General features: G+C 31.4%; 1 protein-coding gene across 1 annotated transcript; it reads right to left on the bottom strand.

The window, feature by feature from the left end:
- Nucleotides 1-456: 456 nt before the first annotated feature.
- On the bottom strand, nucleotides 457-17792 carry LOC105342822 (uncharacterized protein KIAA0930 homolog). The gene is made up of 10 exons (XM_011449875.3): nucleotides 17633-17792; nucleotides 10220-10374; nucleotides 9641-9745; nucleotides 8845-8922; nucleotides 8635-8736; nucleotides 7587-7727; nucleotides 7111-7305; nucleotides 5278-5464; nucleotides 4816-4965; nucleotides 457-4278 (listed from the first exon to the last, which is right to left on the bottom strand). Exons 1-10 carry the CDS (start codon nucleotides 17766-17768, stop codon nucleotides 4238-4240), a joined length of 1290 nt encoding a protein of 429 aa, XP_011448177.3. The 5' UTR covers nucleotides 17769-17792; the 3' UTR covers nucleotides 457-4237.
- Between the last annotated feature and the right edge of the window lie 2250 nt (nucleotides 17793-20042).

Below are 20042 nucleotides of genomic sequence, written 5' to 3'. Positions count from 1 at the left end.
GCCTATTAAAAATGCCTTTCTGGAGCATTGTAAATACTAATATCGGAAAAATAATTTTTGACCAAAATCGTGACTATGCCCCTTTAAATCAGAATAAGACTGCTATATCAATTACAATCAAATAGGTTAGGTTTTTTTAACAAATTATCTGCCTGAAATCATCTGCATCTTATTTTCACAAAGATTTTCAGATACAAATATGTGTAGTTACAAGCAGGTAATGTACTAAGATGATAATTCTTTATTATGTGGAGTGTAAAAAATAAAGACTCATACTATGCACTATCTATTGCATGTACGTGTTCACCTGTCTGCATCCTTTGAGTATTTTTCACTAATATTGCATTTTGTATAGGCATTTTTAAATTAAGGTATATAACTACATATTTTTTAAAAGGCTGAGGGTTAAACCAAGACCATGTCCCTTAATGTGTAAATAATAATAAAAAACAACAATTGTTCACTTTGCTACATAGATGAATCATTTAATAAACTATCAATGTTGAACAATAATGTACAAATTGATGTAATTTACAATAGAACTGAGTAAAAAACAATCAACAACTTATATAAAATAACAGAAAAAATAGATATGGAATTTCAGTACAATCCTTAACAAATCATTGTAAAAATGTTGTTATATCAACAAGGACAACGCAACAACACTGACAACAAAGTGTTGTTTCTGCTTATTGCACAACATAAAGATCTCAATTAAAACTAATATACGTCAACATTTGTGTGAGAAGACTATCAAAAGATATCTTCAATAATACAAACACACTCTAGGAATTTCAGGTGGGTGGATCTAAGAAGATTGTTGTAAAAAGACTCTAGAAATGAGTTGAGGATAGAAAGGTCTATGGATGTGTGTAATTGTTGTTTTCCCTGAATTTCTATTGGAGATGTTCAAATATGTTTTTCTTCCAATTTACCAAGCAAACAAAATAGAGACATGCATAATAATAATGAGTCTTCTGATTCAATAACTCTTTTTACTTTTAAATCAAAAAGTAATTCATATTAGTTGATTGACATTTAAGCATATTTGCTATTTGATATCCATTTAATATCTCATAAGTTTAGAATTATGTGCCTGAATAACATCAACACAATATATAGGGCTTTTTACTTACTCTACTTAATTAAATTTTAGATCATGGTATTCGTTTTAGACATAAAACAGAACAAGAATTTTATTTGATGTTGAAATATATAATTGGAAAATAAAATATCTAATTTGATGAAAGACAGTAAAGTGACTTTAAAAACTATGAACAGTAATATGTGTGTTTTTATTCTGGTGGGAAATAAAATTGCTGCTGAGTAAAAAAAATCTCGCAAATATTGCCAGAAATAGAGTTAGTATTTTATTTACCGCGGTATAAAGATGCAACAACACACACTCCTACATCACAATATCAAACAGAATAATCTTCAAGTACACATACATGTACCTTTCATCAACATTAATTAACAAAAATTTTCAGACTCTACTTTCTACAAATTGATTATATACATGTATACTACACACTGTTAGGATAAGTTATTTTACCTACATAAATGTCTCTACATTGTATTACACATTAGAAAAAAATTACAAAAAGCACCAAACAGTTACAGCCTGCCTCCATATTAACATTCCCCTTATACTCACTATTTATTCTTGGTTTATGAAAAGTCTTCAAGTGGTACAAGCTATTCTACAATATAGTTATACAACTGTAACCTGTTCAACATAATGTTTTAAAACTATTTCAACCAATTATGATCATTGACAAAGCTAGAAATGTTACAATGTCTTGAGGTTAATAATCTTAAGTCTGTAATCTATTTAAGTATTTAAGTACTTTGAATTTGAGCTTTTGGTGCATATTAGGAATGTCAATATGATTGGTATGTTTTTAACAATAGATTTAAGACATAAATGAACTTTTAAGAAATTGAATCTTAACACTAAATATGTTTTAAAAAATGATATGTATGTTTGTTTGTTTATACCTTTTTAAATTTTATCCCCTCCATAGGGATACTACCTTATACCTCAGAACTCTTTCATTGTGTGATTTTCCTATATCCACAAATTTATTGAAAATGGCCTAAATAGACAAGGGGCCCATGGGCCAAATCACTCACCTGAGTAACGACAGTCAATATAAAATCAGCTTTATGGTGTTATATACAAAATATCTGGACATTGTAGTATTATTGATCTTGTATAAAAAGATTTTCACATTTTCCCCCAAATATTTTTGTTAAACATTTAGTCCCTTTTGTAACGCTATGAATTCATAGTCATATTACATACTGAGAATTGTGGTTCTCGAGAAGACTTTAAACAATATTACTGTTCATGTATATATAAACCTACATCAAACTTTTTTGAATCCCTTGTGGGGCCCAAGAATTGTCAATGGGCCACAGACTATAACTGAGAATAAAAATCAATAATATGACAAGATGCTTGAATAGCAGTAATACAATACATTATTACATTTGAATTTCCGAAAATAATTTTAAAATTTTCCAATATAAAATTCAACCATTGCACTCCCCCCCCCCCCCCCTTTTGGGGGATCATGATATGATTTGAAATAACTTGAATCTACCCTGTCTGAGAATGCTTCCACACTAGTTACAGCTTTTTTGGCCAAATGGTTTTTGAGAAGATTTATCTCTGTATATTAAATCCTATGAAAAAATTCAACCCCCCCCCCTTTAAGGCATACATGATCTCGGATTGATTTCATGCATGATTTTATGACAAAGGCCTTGCAGTTACTAGCTGTCTCTAAACTACAGAATTACATGTACATGTCTATAAAGCACCTTATCATTTTATGAACACAAGTTGTTGGGACTAATGTTTTGAATTATTAGATTATCATATTTAAATATTTCTGTGCATGTAAATTTTTATATAAAGCTACATACATGTATGAATAAAATACTGTTGAGGACATGTACTTGATATTATATGTATTTAAAGTGTTTTAAAATGATGGATAAACTGCCAAGAGGTCAAACTAGTAAATAAACATTAGTGATTTTGGCGCTACCAAATAGAACTGCTTTGGTGATAAAAGGAGGGAAGCTTAAAATTTCAAACAAAACTGCTTTTTCATACACGTCTTATAAAAAAAAAACTTGTAATAATAGAATGATCTACTGCCACGGTGAAATAAAAAGGGGGCAAAATATTCTGAAAATAATAAGACATTGTACGATTTAGTAGATGTTTGGTTTAACATTTGTGTTTAAGACAAAATGCTGAACTCAATAGAAGTTGTAGAACTGTCTGCTGCTCTCAGGGTTGTAAAAAATAAAAAAAAATTGTGTACCTTCATGTATAAAACAAACAACATTCAAAAGTAACAAAAGAATAGAGAATGAATTCAACAGGTCATTGCTGGCAATTTTAGATGAACATTGAACAGAACAGTCATCTTGTTCTTATTCATAGCAAATAAACTGACATATTTCATTTTTTTTTTTGCCAAATAATGCCTTTGGATATGTTAACATACAGGTAAAGAATAAATTCCATCAGTTGACACGATTTTAATTTTTTAATATATACATTTTACTATAACATATGCATGCAGGCATATTTATATACATAGACTGCCTGCATCATATTCAACAGTAAATTTGGTTACTTCATGTACATGTATTTACAAACATATACATGTAGGCATGTATATCATAAATTAAAATGTAAGGTAGCTACAACATACATGTACTATAAATTAATTAACAACAATATTGCACTTATTTAGCACTTCATGACATAGTTCAAATAAACATTTTGGCTGGAATGTGCTCCAAAGACAAAATTCAGCTACTTTTTATGCTTTGTATTAGGCATAACTAGATGTAAAAAAAAAAAAGATCTCATGGATGCCTTTTACTGAATCTTAAATAGGATGTTACCTGAGGAGTGGCCATTTTTTTACAATTTACATGTATATTATACTAAATAATATTAGTATGTTTAAATAACCACAATATGAATGTATTATTTCCAATTGCACTTATCACATTTGGTCTAAAGACAACCAATAAATTATCTTCATGACTAGACTTCCTTCTGGACCTAGCAATCTGAACATCTATAGTGTCTATCCTGAAATGATTTCCATATATAGGGATCCATCGCTGGCATTGGAGAAAACACAGCCATGTGTTTGAGTATCAATTGGATGAATAAGACATAATAAACTAAAGAGAATATCTATCAGGATGTTAACACTGGTTTCTGCTGCGCATCGATTAAATCTGTGAATTAAATAGGCATTCATCACATAAAAATGATATCTACAGTTTGGGAGATTTTTTAAAGTATTATATGTAGTCAACATGAATCAGTAAACAATGTTTTTGTCTTAAAACACACACCATTATGAATGAATACAAAACTATATATAGCAAACAAGGTATAAACTTGTAATACATGTAGTAATTCCATAAATCAGGACAAGAAAATTGAGCAATAATCAAAAAAGCATGAATTTTGATCTATCTTTAATTAAATGGAACAAATGTATTTTTTATAAAATCTACAGCAAAATGCTTTCAAAATTTTCTGAAATCCATACCATTCCTACCAATGTTTAAACTTGAAAACCAAACAAATATTAAATCTTCCTTTTTACATCCCCTATTCATTTTTTCAACATTATTTATCAAATACATGTATCAGCAACTTCATGTATCAGAAGTTGATTAACCCAAACTACTAGACAACAGTCTAAATGTGTACTGTATTTATATTGAATGTCTGCATTAGCAGTCTAACCGATCACTGGACTGTACCTGCTATGATCCAATGCCACGGGAGGGTAATGTATGTGAGATAGGAATTCAGTGCCACACTTGTGGCTCTCTTCTGCTCTTTGAAAAGCATCCAGGCCTGTCCAAAGGCTTTGCCCAAGAATCCATTAGCATGTGTAGACTGCTCCAATTCTGAAACAGCAAACGCTGTGCCATCAATTAAATGTACATGTAGCTTTCTTTGAGATCTTTTTTTTTAAATAGGTTTATCTTGATAAATGAATAATTTCTTAAAACCTTTCCAAATGATATTTAGTAGAATTATTAAAATTAAATGTTTAAACATTGGTAAAAATCAATTTGTCATCGCCATATCATGGCCAGCATGTTTATTATGAAGTTTAATGACCACATGTATTACATCCCTCGTCTATGAAAGGGGACATAAACATGAACGGTGTGCATTAATTGGCAATTAACATAAAACTTAATCTCTTGACTCACCACTCTGTAATGTCGTAGCTTCCACTTCCTGGCAGTTGACTATGCCGGCATTGACATCCTCTGTTTCTGAACGTGACTTTTTCATGCTGAGACGACGGATCCCTCCCCGAACCAATGATCTGAACGATTCACTTGGATCACTCATCCTCCGATGTGTGTACTGGTTTTGTTGATTGGGATCCTGAGCCTTAGAAGAAACAGAGCATTTTTATAATACATGTATATATAGATAAAATATGTTTTTGACTTTCCTTCCCCTTTAATATTTATTCACATACATTAAGTATATGCATGCATATTATATACATGTGTTTACTGACAAATGTTGTTTATGTATTGATTTCCTGAACACTGTATTTACATGCATTTTAATAATACATGTATATATAGATAAAATATGTTTTTGACTTTCCTTCCCCTATATTTATTCTCATAGGTACATGCATGCATATTATATACATGCGTTTACTGACAAATGTTGTTTATGTACTGATTTCCTGAACACTGTATTTACATGTTTGAATCGTTTCGATACATGTACTTCCTAAACTCTCTCTCTTCTCTCTAATATTCAAGTCATGAGCGGTGAATGTCTTAACTTCGCCTACTACGATCTGATTGGACAAGAGTCAGTCGAAAATTTTCATCAGCAAAGATGTTAAAGAATATAGCTTGTGGATCAGGTGTCAACCCAGAATGATGTTGATATTAAATAAGTGCATTCTTAATAGCCTGCTTAAATAAAAAAAATCTGAGGAACCTCTTTTTAAATCCGATGAAGCTCTGTTTCGTTCATCTTCACAATGTCAAGTTATTGTGAATATGGAAGTCCAAACAAACTGTGAGGAGTTCCATAATTACAAAACCTTGACATTGTGAAGATGTAAGCCACTTTACCATCTCTCTCTCTCTCTCCAAATTGTTGAATAGAATAAAGTCAGTCAGAACTTAAGAATAATTTTACATATTAGTATACATAAGAAAAATATTTGTTTTTCGGCCTGCAGTACACTATTTTTCACTTTTTTAATGCAATTGCACTGTTTCAACCACATGCGTTGTTGTGGCGGTGGACTGTATTTGTTGCTGGTGAAGTGACCCGCTGACTGAGTCTAGCGAGCTGCGTAAACATTGACTCTAACCAAGCGGGAAAATCAATGGTATTTTGAAACGAACTCTACTAGCTCAAACTAAATGAAATATATGAATCATCATGTTCTTCAGGAAATACCACAGCTACTAGGTTTGAAAAGCCCTGTGTATAAGCATTATGGAATATTTAGTACAATTAAGCTGCAGGAAGTTAAACAACGTTCTTCTTCATACCAACACTAAAATCATTGCTGTCGCATTCAGAGATGGTGTCAATTACATTACACATTACTTTCAATTACATCAAAATTTGTAATTAATTACACTCGATTACCATTACAAATTACCATTACCCCATCCCTGATCGCGATCAAAACTTTAACACAGCATCTCATAGCTAGTTTCGGCGGCCATTTGCATTAAATTTTGTTATTATTTAGTTTGATTCATCATAATGTTTGCAATAATGTCTTTTATTAGAGTCAATCATTTTATCTCAAAATGTGGTCCTAAATCCAGGAATTTTTTTTTCCAGAATTCTCAAGTGCACTAGAGAAATTTATTTCACTCATTTAATGATAAAATTGGGCAATGCGCAATTTTAAATCAGATGCACGCTGGCCTGAGATCCAATGAATTAATTTTTGATGGTCTTATATTACAATTAAAAACTAATTTGGGCCTATATTCACCGTTCAAAACACCAAGTAAATTTATAAAAAGCATGGCTTTCATGAATACCTGTTCATCGTTGAAATCCTCTAGTTTGAAGTTTTCTTTGTTGGGTGTTTCTGGCCCTGACCCCGGGACTCTACTGACAGCAATCTCTGCATGACCTTTGCTCTTTGGCCCCCGCATCCTGACAAACTCCACCCTCTTGTTCTGTTTTATCATTCCTAAAGACATGGTCTGCATCATCTTTGACGTCAGGCTCAACTGGATTTCAAAAGTCAATCACATATAACTAACCAACTGATCAACTAAAAGTTAGCTGAAAGTTAGCATTTTCTAAGCATTGCATTCATTTAAAACTTGCTGCTAAAAATCTTGTCCTCTCTGGCCTTTTTAAAAAATTAACTTCAATGCTATCCTAAATAATTGAAGGGGTGCTAAATTACTGCAGCTTATTTCGAACATATATTTTTTTATAAATCGTAAAGACTCATTATTCATTAAGGATTTATACATTTCTAATTTAGTTTTCTTTGGCAGCTTACCCTGGCATCGTACACTTTCTTCAGAACTTCATAACGCACTGCTCCAAGAAAGATAACCCCCTGTGCCCTGCCATGCCTGTCTGATGCTGTTAGTTCTACAGACACTAACTCGCCATCTCTTACCACTATGTCTCCAAAAGCCTGAGTATAATGTTAAGAATATAAAATGTTGTGGGTTTTTTTTTTTTTACATAAAATATCAATCAATGTTAAACACACATTGATGCTTTAGTGTAAATGTTCCGATTTCTAGCTGCATTTTCTTTATTTAAAAGGGTATAATTGAATAACTGATAGTGTATTTTCATTTTTTTTTTAAATGTACTAGAGGTATTCAATGTATAATGATGCCTTATTGAACAATTTTAAATCATTTTAAATAAGTTACTGTATACAAGGAAATATTCCCCCCAGTTTTATTTCCAATCCATTTGCCCCGATTGTCAATGGAAAATTTAAGACTGGTCGAATTTGAATGGCTCAAATTATATTTCTTAAAACACAACTTTGACTGAGTGAATTCAAAACAGTGAAACCATTTGGAACTAGAGAAAGGCAAAAACAACAAGGAACGTAAATAACCTTGTATACAGTAAATTTGTGCTGTTAGATAACAGGGAAAAATAAAATGAACCAAGGTTACATGACTGACAACATAAGAAGCCAGTCATTTGCACCTTTAACTTTTTGAGGATTATCTTTCATTGTTGAATAAAAGAAAACTTAACTTTGTCAAAACATCTGTGTTCAATGACTTATTTTATTTCATATTTTAATAAAACGAAAGTGTATGCATATATTCACCAAGAGATTTGCATGAATTTCAAGTTACTTTTTACAATATCTTAGATGCATTGCCCATAGACTTCAATGAAAAATTCAAGGTGCAAATAATTGGATAATAATCAAAATTTTGAAAATTATTTTTTGGTGGAGTATCTTTATTTGCATGATAACAACTTCAAAATGATATCATGGTTAAGAATATCAGACCATTCATTTATTCAGTACAAAATGATGCCATTATACATCGAATACCTTAAATTACCTCTTCAAAGTTATCAACAGTAAAATATATGTTAGGATAAGTGAGTTCTTCTTCCGTTCCTTTATCATCCATTCTTCTTTTACTTGGAGAAGGGTAAACTCTCTGTTACGGTAAATTTTAAAAATAGGATTTGTAAATCAAGGACCACTAGGTGACAATGTGAAATTAATTTTATGATAATTAAACTGTGCATATAATGTTTATACAAACCTGAGAGAATTTTCTAAGAATTTGAAGATGATGTTCACTTGTTCTTGTACAAACTGCACATGTGGCTGTGTACACAAGCTAAAAATGAATAACATTCTGCACTTATCCATGACCATTTATAAAGTAATATGATTAGAAAAACTGAACATTTTTCAAAAAATGTTTTTAAAAACTTAATTTATTCTTAACATGGAAAATCAATTACTTTCAGATTTAGCTAACAGATTTCAATTAAAATACAGTGGGAAGTATAAGGAAGTGTATATTCTTGGGAGAAACTACATGTATGTAATATGTTTAAGTGTCTATATATCTGTCTCCTTTTATTCATTTATCCTGTTGCCCCTTGAGGACCACTGACTGATCAATATAAATAAAGAAATAAAAAGTACGGTAGATAAATGAACATCGCATAATAATTTAATTCTGGTTGTAACGCGGCATTTGATTGGATAGAAAAATTTAGTTAAATTTGTATAACCTGGTTTGCACGTCACAAGACACGTCACAATGCACCAACGTACTAATACACTTGACGTTACGTTTGAATTTTGAACAGATTTATATCATTTTTAAAAGTAAAACGGACTCAATTTGTACAGCAAATTCCAGAAAATTAAATTATAAGGAATGAACTCAATATCTACCCAAGTTATACTCGTATAACCTGGGTTGGAGCAATTTACGCTTTTTTATAATCCGCTTCAGCGTAAATTGCCCCAACCCAGGTTATACGAGCATAACTTGGGTAGACATTGAGTTCATTTCTTAATTAATATACAGGGACCTTTATTACCTGGTGTGAGATAATGTTCATGTACACAGTCTCCTCCCAGTCTATTGTTTTATCCTCAAGGGCAGGGAGCGACTTAGAGTCTCTTCTATATACTTCAATTTCAGGCTGTAAAAAAAAATTTCAAATGTTATTTCTGATTTATAAGTCTGTATTGTAAATGTAAGATTAAAAAGGTGAATTTCTACTAAAATACTTCTTTCTTGTGTGTTTATTCAATGAGAAAATGTTCCCTTCTTGGAAATTCCACATAAACGCCTTTACCATAACTTAACTCTTTAATCTAATATTAAATGTAAAGGAGGGATTACCAAAATCACAATTAAATGCAAGAAATACAATGTCATCCTTAATTTAAAGTCATTATACATCATATACAAACAGACAATAACAGAGAAATTACCAAATCAGAATGAAATGCAAGAAATATATATCCTTTATTTTGACCAACTGCTACAAGTGGTGAAACACACATACATGTAACTAAAGCTGATTTTACCAATGAGTTTCACAAATAAGTACCCAGTCAGGCATGTACATGTACATCTTATCATTCAAACAGACCATTAAAGCAGGACTTACTCGAAATGTAAATGACTTGTTTTTTGGATTGTGAGTTTTTCTGACATAAAACAACATGTCATCTCTCTGATCATCAGGCAGTTTGGAAGGATCGATGAAGTACTTGGTGAAGATATCAGTCCAAAAGGAAGTGGAATCATTCATCACCTCAAATCCTGCAATTAAAATATTCATGTATCTGTGATATTACAGAATTTTATTTCCCAGTCTGTGTCTGTGTTCATATGTCTTCTAAAACCAAGGCAAGATACTGTTGATACAACTAAACCCCTGATTAGTCTGAGGGTCAAGTTTTAACCATTTAGAGTCTTCCCTATCTTTGGGTGCTTGCATGGTTATTTTACAATTTGAAGCTTTGTTGGTCTTGAGGAAAAGATTTTTAAACATTTTTCCTATACAAATGCTAAATATTCATGATATTTCTATGTTAAACTGTGAACCCTTTCTGGGGCCCCAGTTTTGGTCCGGGGGTTAGGGTTTTTACAATTTAGAATCTACACTATCTCAGAATGCTTACATAATAATTTTACAATTTGTAGCAAATGAATGTAGTTCTTGAGAAGAGTTTAAAACATTGTCCCTATATATTTCTATCTTAAACTTTGAACCCCTTCTGGGGCCCCAGTATTGGTACGGGGGGTCACGGTTTTTACAATTTAGAATCTTCATTACATTTACAAGCTTTGGCTTAAATTTTGGCATTTCTGGTGCAGTGGTACCTGGGAAGAAGATTTTTTTAAGATACATACACAGGGCGAAAAACAATCTTAAAGGTGGCTTAAAGGTGGCGTAAAGGTGGCTTAAAGGAGATACAATCTTTAAGCCACCTTTAAGTCACCTTTAAGCTGAGCTTATAGGTCCTTAATGTCCAAACTTCTTTACGTCACCTTTACGCCATCTTTAAGCTACCTTTAAGCATCTTTAAGTGGCATTTACGCTCCCTTTAAGTTGTCTTTAAACCGTCTTTAAGTTCCCTTTAAGTCAGGTTTGATCAAACTGAACAATAAAAACATGTATTAAATGCAAAAGCTCTTTTATAGGGAGGGGAGGGGGTGATCCGAGTGATGATATAATTTCCAAGGAAGGGGAGGGGATATTCCAGGCGGTTTTATTTTTCATGCCATTAAACACATATCGCTATCATCAACACCGCTCCGATGGACACAGATTGCCGTTATAAAATTCTTTATAATTTTTTTTTTCAAAATTATTCAAAATTATTGTAGGGGTGAGCGCAGTCTCTGTATCTAAATTTGTGTATGAAATTATATTTAATTATGTTTGTTTCCTATTATAAATAAATCGGTGAAATCTCTCTTTCTCTTTCTCTCTCTCTCTTAGTTCATCCGGTTATTAAACAAAATAAAGATAATAAACCAAAACTGCATGATTTAATTTAATAATCGGTTGAAGGTATGTATTTTTTTCAATTTTAATTATTTCTAGGTCTAATTCTAGATCTGCTAGATACATGTTAAAGATGAAAATACTCTCAACTGCCTTTGTTATATCGGGCAGGATATTACTGCACTGTTTGTCTAGACATAGTTTTGTTCGTTTGTGTATATCTAATTAGAGTCTATTGTTTGTCCAACTTAAGAAAACCCCCGAAACTAACACAGAATATACAAGATATACACAACAGTTGTGTCTTTAGCCCAGGTGCATGTTTGTGTATATCTAATTAGAGTCTATTGTTTGTCCAACTTAAGAAAACCCCTGGAACTAACACAGAATATACAAGATATACACAACAGGTGTGTCGTGTGCCCAGGTGCAAGTCAGTGTTTCTAAAGGCGTTAAATCTTAGTATGTACGAGTATACGATAAGTCTAGTGAATAAAAGTTTATTTACATTTGTAATTCATTTTTAAAGAATTATTATCCAACTCTGTGTTTTAAAAATGTTACGTCTACAAATTAAAGATACATGTATGTAAGAGTAAAATCTAGAGGCTAATTAATTCCTGTACCGGTGATCATAGATAGGGGTTAATTGTTTAAATATATGTATAAGAGTAAATATGTCACATACCCGGCCTGGTACATCATACAATTGTATGTACAAGTATATGTACACATCATTTGCAATTGCCACATGCAGTAAATACGTCACCCGTTATTGGTAATATTGTTTGTTATAGAATTGATAGTCTAAAAATCATGTATACAAGTAAATGTTTAAACATACTGGAACGGCGCCGTGATCATGAAAACCAGGAAAATTGCGTAGAACTTATACCCTAATAGTTTCAATGCATTTAATAAAAGAAATGATTTCATCTTCTTCCTTGCATTTCATTTAGCTGTGAATTAGATGAACGTTTATCTACTCGGTTTAAATTTATTTACTAAATAAGCCTAACGGTTTCATTATGGTATAATATTTTTTTTTTCACTGAAGACCAAGTTCCGTATTTCATTCTATATATATGCATCAGGCTTGGGGCGAATTACATTGTAAAGTAATGCATTACATTACCATTACTTCATGACTCTGGGCATTAAATTACCATTACCATTACTTGATTTTCTTGAAGTAATGCATTACATTACCATTACATGAGTAAAGTAATGCATTACCATTACCATTACTTTTTTTTTAAGTAAAGCTAATAAAGAGTTTTTGCAAATGTTTCAAATATGCAACACTCTTTAACATATCTACAGCTTCATGCTCAGTATCAGGTTCAAATTCAATGAATAAACAAGAGTCATTCTTTATTTGCTCAATATATAATCATATTGTGGCAATATGAACAACATATTACATAAGTAAAATGATATTTATAGACATTTGGCATGATACAATATCAGATTTGAAATAGAGACACAGGATAACATGCGTAACAAAAAAACATTTTTTGAAAGTAATGTTGCGGTTTTTAAAAGCTAAATATAAATATATCACCAGATTACACAAATCTTTATAATTTTGGACACTTAATTTTATTAATTTATAAACAGATGATTTTTCCCAGTTATATTTCTTAATATATTTTAATCGTATTTCTTTTTACGGAGGACACTTTAAGACAAAAGATTGCTGTTGCACTTCAAGATCGAAGTTTCAAAGGGTTCATCTTTTAAATGCATCCATCTTCCGGGCTATACTAAATAAATGTTTTGCAGGAGCAGTTAAAGCTTGGACTGGAAAATACTGTTTGACGATTTTTATCTTAGGATATATTAAGTGCAATAATAGATTAAATACATAAATCTTGTATTTTCTATCAGTCCAAACTAATGTACAGTGTAATTAATATACAAGAGAGAGAGAGAGAGAGAGACAGACAGACAGACAGAGAGAGAGACAGAGAGAGAAAGAGAGAGAGAGAGAAAATAAGTAAGATTATTCTCAAATAGATCATAATATTGGAAGTAATATTGATTTTCATCATGGATGGACAGTGCATTCATTTTGCTTTTATCGATAAAGGTGCATGTCTGTCTCCTATTCTATTGAGACATAGTGAAGGGAAGGGGATTGGGGTGTTTAGCACTTCTTATAACAATAGATTGTTTTGATACTTAGATTATCCTGGGGGCATAGTGTGTTGTTGAATCACTTCTTATTGAAGTGCAAACTAATGGGAGTAAATTGTTTAAATGATTAAAAACTCTTAATAACAACACTCTTAAAATGTTATGAAATTGTGCTGTTATCTTTAGTAATATAAACAATTCAAAAATGAATTTTAAAAAACCTTTTTTAGTAAAACATGTACAATTAAAACATTTTTTTCTCAATTAGAATTATTTCTTTCATCTTTAAAAATAAATTTAATCAAATTCAATTTCAACTATTCATTTATTCATCACATTTTTTAAAGTGAACATGCATAAATATGCATAGTAATGCAAAGTAATGCCATGTAATGCCAGCATTACACTAGATTTTGGAAAGTAATGCATTACATTAGCATTACTTGTAATGCTAATTTTGAGGCATTACACATTACTAGCATTACTTTGAAAACATGTAATGCATTGCAATGCATTACCATTACATTTAGCATTACCCCAAGCCTGATATGCATGCATGTAATTTATAAATTAGATATGATTGATTGTTACAATTTGAATGGAAGTCGAAATCTTTTCAAGTAAAAAATACACATTGAATACATTGATTCAATATCCACTGATATATAGAATATAAAAACCTCCCTTAATATGTAAGTACCCGTGGCGCAGAGGAAGCGAGGTGGTGCTGGTAAACGAAGGATCCCGTGTTCAATCCTCGTCTTGGGCGTTTTGATTATTTTTTTTTTTCATTTTATTTTCTAGAACAAAAACCGTTTTTAATACCTTTTCTATCATCATCATATAGTTAATATATTTTGTTGGTAAATTAAGCACACTATTGAATTGAAAGATTTTTTAATGGCTTAAAGGTGGCTTAAAGGTGGTTTAAAGATGGCTTAAAGGTAGCTTAAAGAAGTTTGGACATTAAGGACCTATAAGTTGTCCTTAAAGGTGGCTTAAAGATAGTCTTTAAGCTGCCTTTAAGCCATCTTTACGCTTTCTTTAAGCCATCTTTAAGCAACACATATAGCTTAAAGGTAGCTTAAAGGTGGCTTAAAGATCGTCTTTAAGCTACCTTTAAGCATCTTTAAGCTATCTTTAAGGAGAACTTAAAGATTGTCATTCATCCTGTGATACCATACATGTATTAACACTGTTTTACTATTATCTCCCTTTAAAAAAAAGGGTTCCCTCTTTAATTTTACAATTTAGAATCCTCTTTCCAAAAGAATGCTTTGTACCAAGTTTAGGTAAATTTGGCCCAGTGGTTCTAGAAAAGAAGTCAAAAATGTGAAAAGTTTACAGATGGATGGACTGATGGACAGATAACGGACAACATGTGATATCAGAAAAGCTTACTTGAACCTTTGGTTCAGATGAGCTATGAAGTATATATATATACACTTATTATACAACTTTTGATTTAAAACATTTATTTTAAAATCAGTCAGTTTTGAATTGAAGCAAGACTTGCAAGAAAAATAGAAATCTGTAAGAATCTTGAATATACAAGTAAGATTGACATTCAATAGAAAAAATGTGCTCATTTTCATCAACACTAGGAGGTAAAATGTGTAATACAGTAAAACACGCTTATAACGAAGTCCCGGGGACGGGCAATTTAACGAGGCCGGGTCTAATTTTTTCTGCCCTAGAAATTTTTTACATGAATTTCTACTGATATAATTATTATTATAAGGAAAAAAAATCAGACATTTACCACACCGTTTGTTCAAGGGGTCATCTCAAAGTTTGTTAATCTATAACATGGGACCCTATGGGATTTTGCCTGAAATGTATCAATTTTGCACGTTTTTTACATTATTTTTAAACTTCTGCCCTAGGGATTTCTTTTTCTGTTCTACATATTAAAGTTATTGCTTAAAGACATCAAATGGTCAAATAAAAAAAACATTTTACCTCTTGGTTTGATCCAGGGGTCTTATCAAAGTTATTTTTTGTATGCCCAATTTCCCAGTTTGCCAGATAATGGCTATTTTTTTATTAGACAAAGACGGAAATGGTGATCTTTATAGTATTATTAAAACATTCAGACACATTTAAGTAATAAATAAATATATAACATCGCATATTAAGGGTCATTAATATAAAATACATGGTTACTGTCTTGAAATATAGAAATTAAGCTATATTTAGGCGGGTTAAGAAAACGTGACAGAGGGCTAGGCTTGCTGAACCCTCTTCACGTTTTCGAAACGAGCCCAAATATAGCTTATACTTCGAGACATTTATGTTTATTCCACAATATAATATCAATTTTACGCACCAATCGAGCTATTTTCAACAAATTTTGCTGAATATCTGCAGTTGAAACTATTACGCCATGACGTCAACAAAGCAAAAATATGACGTCACAATACAAATGAAACGCTGCGCGAAAGCGTGCGTACTCGTTCTGTACTCGGCCTCGTTAACTTCGTTATAAGCGTAATTCGTTATATCTGTCAAGTTTACAACATGAAATAGGGACTTGGGGAATGAAATTCACTTCGCTGTAAGCGTCAATTCATTATAAGCGTGTTCGCTATAACCGTGTTTTACTGTATATACCTTGAGAACTTTATTGCAAAACTCTTTTCTAGCCTCAGCATTATTTCTAGAATATCTTGGAACATTGTTTTCAAAAGGAGGCGAGACATTTTTGTGACACTGTCAGTGTCATTAAAATTTTCATGACAAAATCTGATAACAAATATTTTGTATCCTTCAGTTTATTCTACAATCATATACTATTTAATACTGTTCAAGAACTCAACTTCAAAAAAAATTCTGCATGAAGCCAAATATATGAATTTTTGAACTGAGGTTATCTTAGTGAAAAGTAATTTATTAATCTATGTTTTATATAACTGATCATTCTTCAAAACTTAATTATATCAAGCGCAGCAAAAGGCGGGCAAAGCCCTACTCGCAAAGCAAGGCTTAATGGTAAGTTGGTAACACGTAAGAAAATCAGTGAAAAATGAATCACGGGTACTGAGGGCTAAAATTTTCTTCCAGCCCTGGGTGCTGCCATACTGGCTGCCATTTTGTTTCAAAAAGTTAGTTCGATCATTAAATGACTGGCGCTTTTTTATGTTTATTGTCCATTAACTCTATCAAAATCTTTCCAATGTTTCAATCAAAAGTAATTTAAACAAAAATAATTGACAGTACTTTAATTAAACAGGACATAAGACTAGTTTCACGTATGTCCTTTCAAATAATTAGAGGAAAATAAAAGCATTAACATCAAGGAAATAATCTTTTAGATACTGAATAAAGTAAAATATTTAACTTATGAAGTTGATAATCCTTGAAATAAGAAATAAAAATTCTCAGAATTGCATACTTTTCTTCGGCTATTTACGAGGAGAAAACTTACATGTTTACGTATGAAACCAGACATCATAATGTAGACTGAGCATGCGATGTTTAGTTTAACTTTTGCCTATGATTTGAGTCGGCAGGTGGATCTTACTATCTTCGTTTTGAACCATAAAAATCTGCGCTCAGCCCAACAGTCACACTGCATTTACATATTACACTTAAATAATACACTATTCCACAGCAGTCAAATATATAATTCATGGTTTTAAATGTTTATATATAGTTACTTTAAAGTAAAGTGTAAAATTTGTCATTTATCAGAGAGAGAGAGAGAGAGAGAGAGAGAGAGAGAGAGAGAGCTTGAAATCTGATTACAATTAGAACATTTTCAAATAAACTTTTCTTTCTCTTAACAACAACCTCATGCTTTAAATTTAGTACCGATAAATGCATGTCCTTGCATTTACTATTACAATTTACAGCTGATTTACATCCTAAATTTTACTTTTCCTAGACTCGGTGTATAATTTAATTTAAGAGGAAATTAATAATTACCGTCTGTGGAAATTATAGTAGATTCTTTAGTGCGTTCATTTTTAATAATCTGCATCAACTCCTGAAATGAATCACTGCTCTTAATCTCTGAATTTGATTTTTCTGAAGTAGGGGAAGGTGTCCGACTTTCCTCCATTGTTTATCATTGTTTGTCAAGTCGTACGTTAGATGATTACTTGTAGATAAGCGAATCATTGTTGATTCGGGTTTCTGAATGATGATTTATAGTCGAAGTATTCTACACTTAGTCGTAAATATCTGACGTTTTTCTGGCCTTTTTATAACGATTTTGATATTTTAAATGCCTGGCATTTAAAATGTCGAAATCGTTAAAAAAGTCAGGAAGACATCAAATATTTCGGACAATTCTACTCTATACATTCGGCTTACTTTTGCAATCATGATTATAGCCAAGTGTCTGTAGCCCTTTTGAATTTTATATGCTGTGTCAGGACACAATTATTGGTTAAAATCTAAAATATATGAGCTATCGGTACATTTATGCGGCATTTTACAGTTTCATTTGGAATGACTGAACAAATTCAACTTTTCACTGGCCTGCTCTTTTTGTGTGAAAAAAGAGAAGAAAATACAGATTACATGTAAATGTGGCAACCTCATAATAGTACATACAAGAAAATAATAATAAAATTTATTTGAAAGTTTTATTTAGAATGGCAGATTCTAAAACTTGTGATACATACAGGATGAGGATCTGATATTCAGTCTTACTGAAACGAAAATGAAAGGTACGTGCCTTAATGCCAGTAAATGGCATTGTAGCTAAGACCTTTAGCCACCTTTCAGGTAACATTCTAGTTAACATTCAGTGGCAGAGCTTAAAAAATCATTTTGGGGCATTTTTTATATAACTTTTCACCGTACAAATGTAGTATATATAAACTATGATTACGATCATGATTGGATGTAAACCAGATAATCTAAATCAGATGCTGAGTTATCATGCAGTAGCCAAAAAAAACAAAAAAAAAACATTGTTTTAACATTCTTTTATACTAAGCTTTATATCTATTAAAGAAAATCATTGCGTTAAAAATCATTTTTATAGGACCTTTAAACGATCGAATTTAAGATAAAGAATATGTCATTCAGTTTTTATAGACGACAAAAGGATTTTCCCCGATAATGAAACATTCCCGTCTTCTGCAGTTTACATAGGAAATTTAATAGCATCAAAGCAGTAGACCAAAACGTCATCATGAAGGAAAGCTTGGTATATACAATCATGTAGACGGAGAGTAAGCCAGTGAATGATGGTCTAGAGCTAAAGAAAGAAAATACGGACTTACAGGGCAAACTGGGGGTAGGGGATAACATTTTGCCTAATCCTTTTGTTTACACCAGTAAAGTATGTTCCAAATCATCATGTATTCAAAAAAGTAAGTATATAAAAAAAACCGTCAATCAGTAAAAAAAAAATCATTTAAATTTTCATAAATATGCAACATTGTTATGTTTGTTTCCTAAAGTAAATACATGTAGTTAGTTTATAATCAATCATATGGTCAATATTAAGCAGAAGTTTTGGAAAAAACATTTCTATCAATATTGTAGGAAATTTTCTAGAAAAACTTTTGTAAAGATACAAGATTACTCTAGAATTTTATATGGGAGTTTCCCTAATGTATAATACATTTGCCAAGACGTAAATGGCAATATACTGACAATGCAGTTGTCATGGAGAGATGAAGAAATCGTATTCATAATTTTCTTCACGACGAGAAAGGTCTTGAAGTTTGGGGTTCAGCAATTAATTCAATATCCAAACATCTCTGGCCATCCCAGTTTCGTTTTGAAAAGCAATGGGATTCATTTGTCAGACCTGTAGCGTCATTGTATGTTGCACATACATGTACAGATTAAACCAAATCATTTAGTGTGTATGCGTCAAATCCTACTTTATATATTTTTTACCCAGATTCGTTCCGCAATTTATTTATACTGGACCAAGTTTAACTCTCCCGATATAAAGCAACTTGTAATGTGTTCAACAGTTTAATTATGAAAAGACATATACAAAAATACTGAGACTTACATGTAATACCTGATTCAGGTGGAAAAAGGTGAAAACCTTGGCCTTGAATAGATACACTAGTTGAGTTTACACTACAGAGGTCGTTAGAGCTGAACACCGCTCGTATATAGAAATTTAATTAATTGCTGCATAGTTTTCAAAAACAAATAATGATAAAAACACAGTTTCATAATAGATTAAAAAAATAATTGTAGAAAACTTTTACCTTTTCTTAAAGGGTTATTTTAAATCGATACACAAACGTTAAGGAGTATAAATGATTATGTAATTACTTGTTTATGAAATTAAAGGTTAAAGATAAATGCTTATTGTGTGAATATATAGTAACTGTTAATTAAATATACACTGCTCAAA

Source organism: Magallana gigas, chromosome 5 (genome assembly GCF_963853765.1).
Source record: "Magallana gigas chromosome 5, xbMagGiga1.1, whole genome shotgun sequence".
Taxonomy (NCBI): Eukaryota; Metazoa; Mollusca; class Bivalvia; order Ostreida; family Ostreidae; genus Magallana; species Magallana gigas.
The sequence above is the reverse complement of the archived record's forward strand: the minus strand, read 5'-3'. Positions and strand labels throughout refer to the sequence as shown.

Coding starts and splice junctions, on each gene's coding strand:
- LOC105342822 (XM_011449875.3), bottom strand. CDS start 17,768: ATGGAGGAAAGTCGGACACCTTCCCCTACTTCAGAAAAATCAAATTCA. Junction 9,746..10,219: donor ACAAGTCATTTACATTTCGA/GTAAGTCCTGCT, acceptor TTTTTTTTACAG/CCTGAAATTGAAGTATATAG. Junction 7,306..7,586: donor AGAAAGTGTACGATGCCAGG/GTAAGCTGCCAA, acceptor TTTGAAATCCAG/TTGAGCCTGACGTCAAAGAT.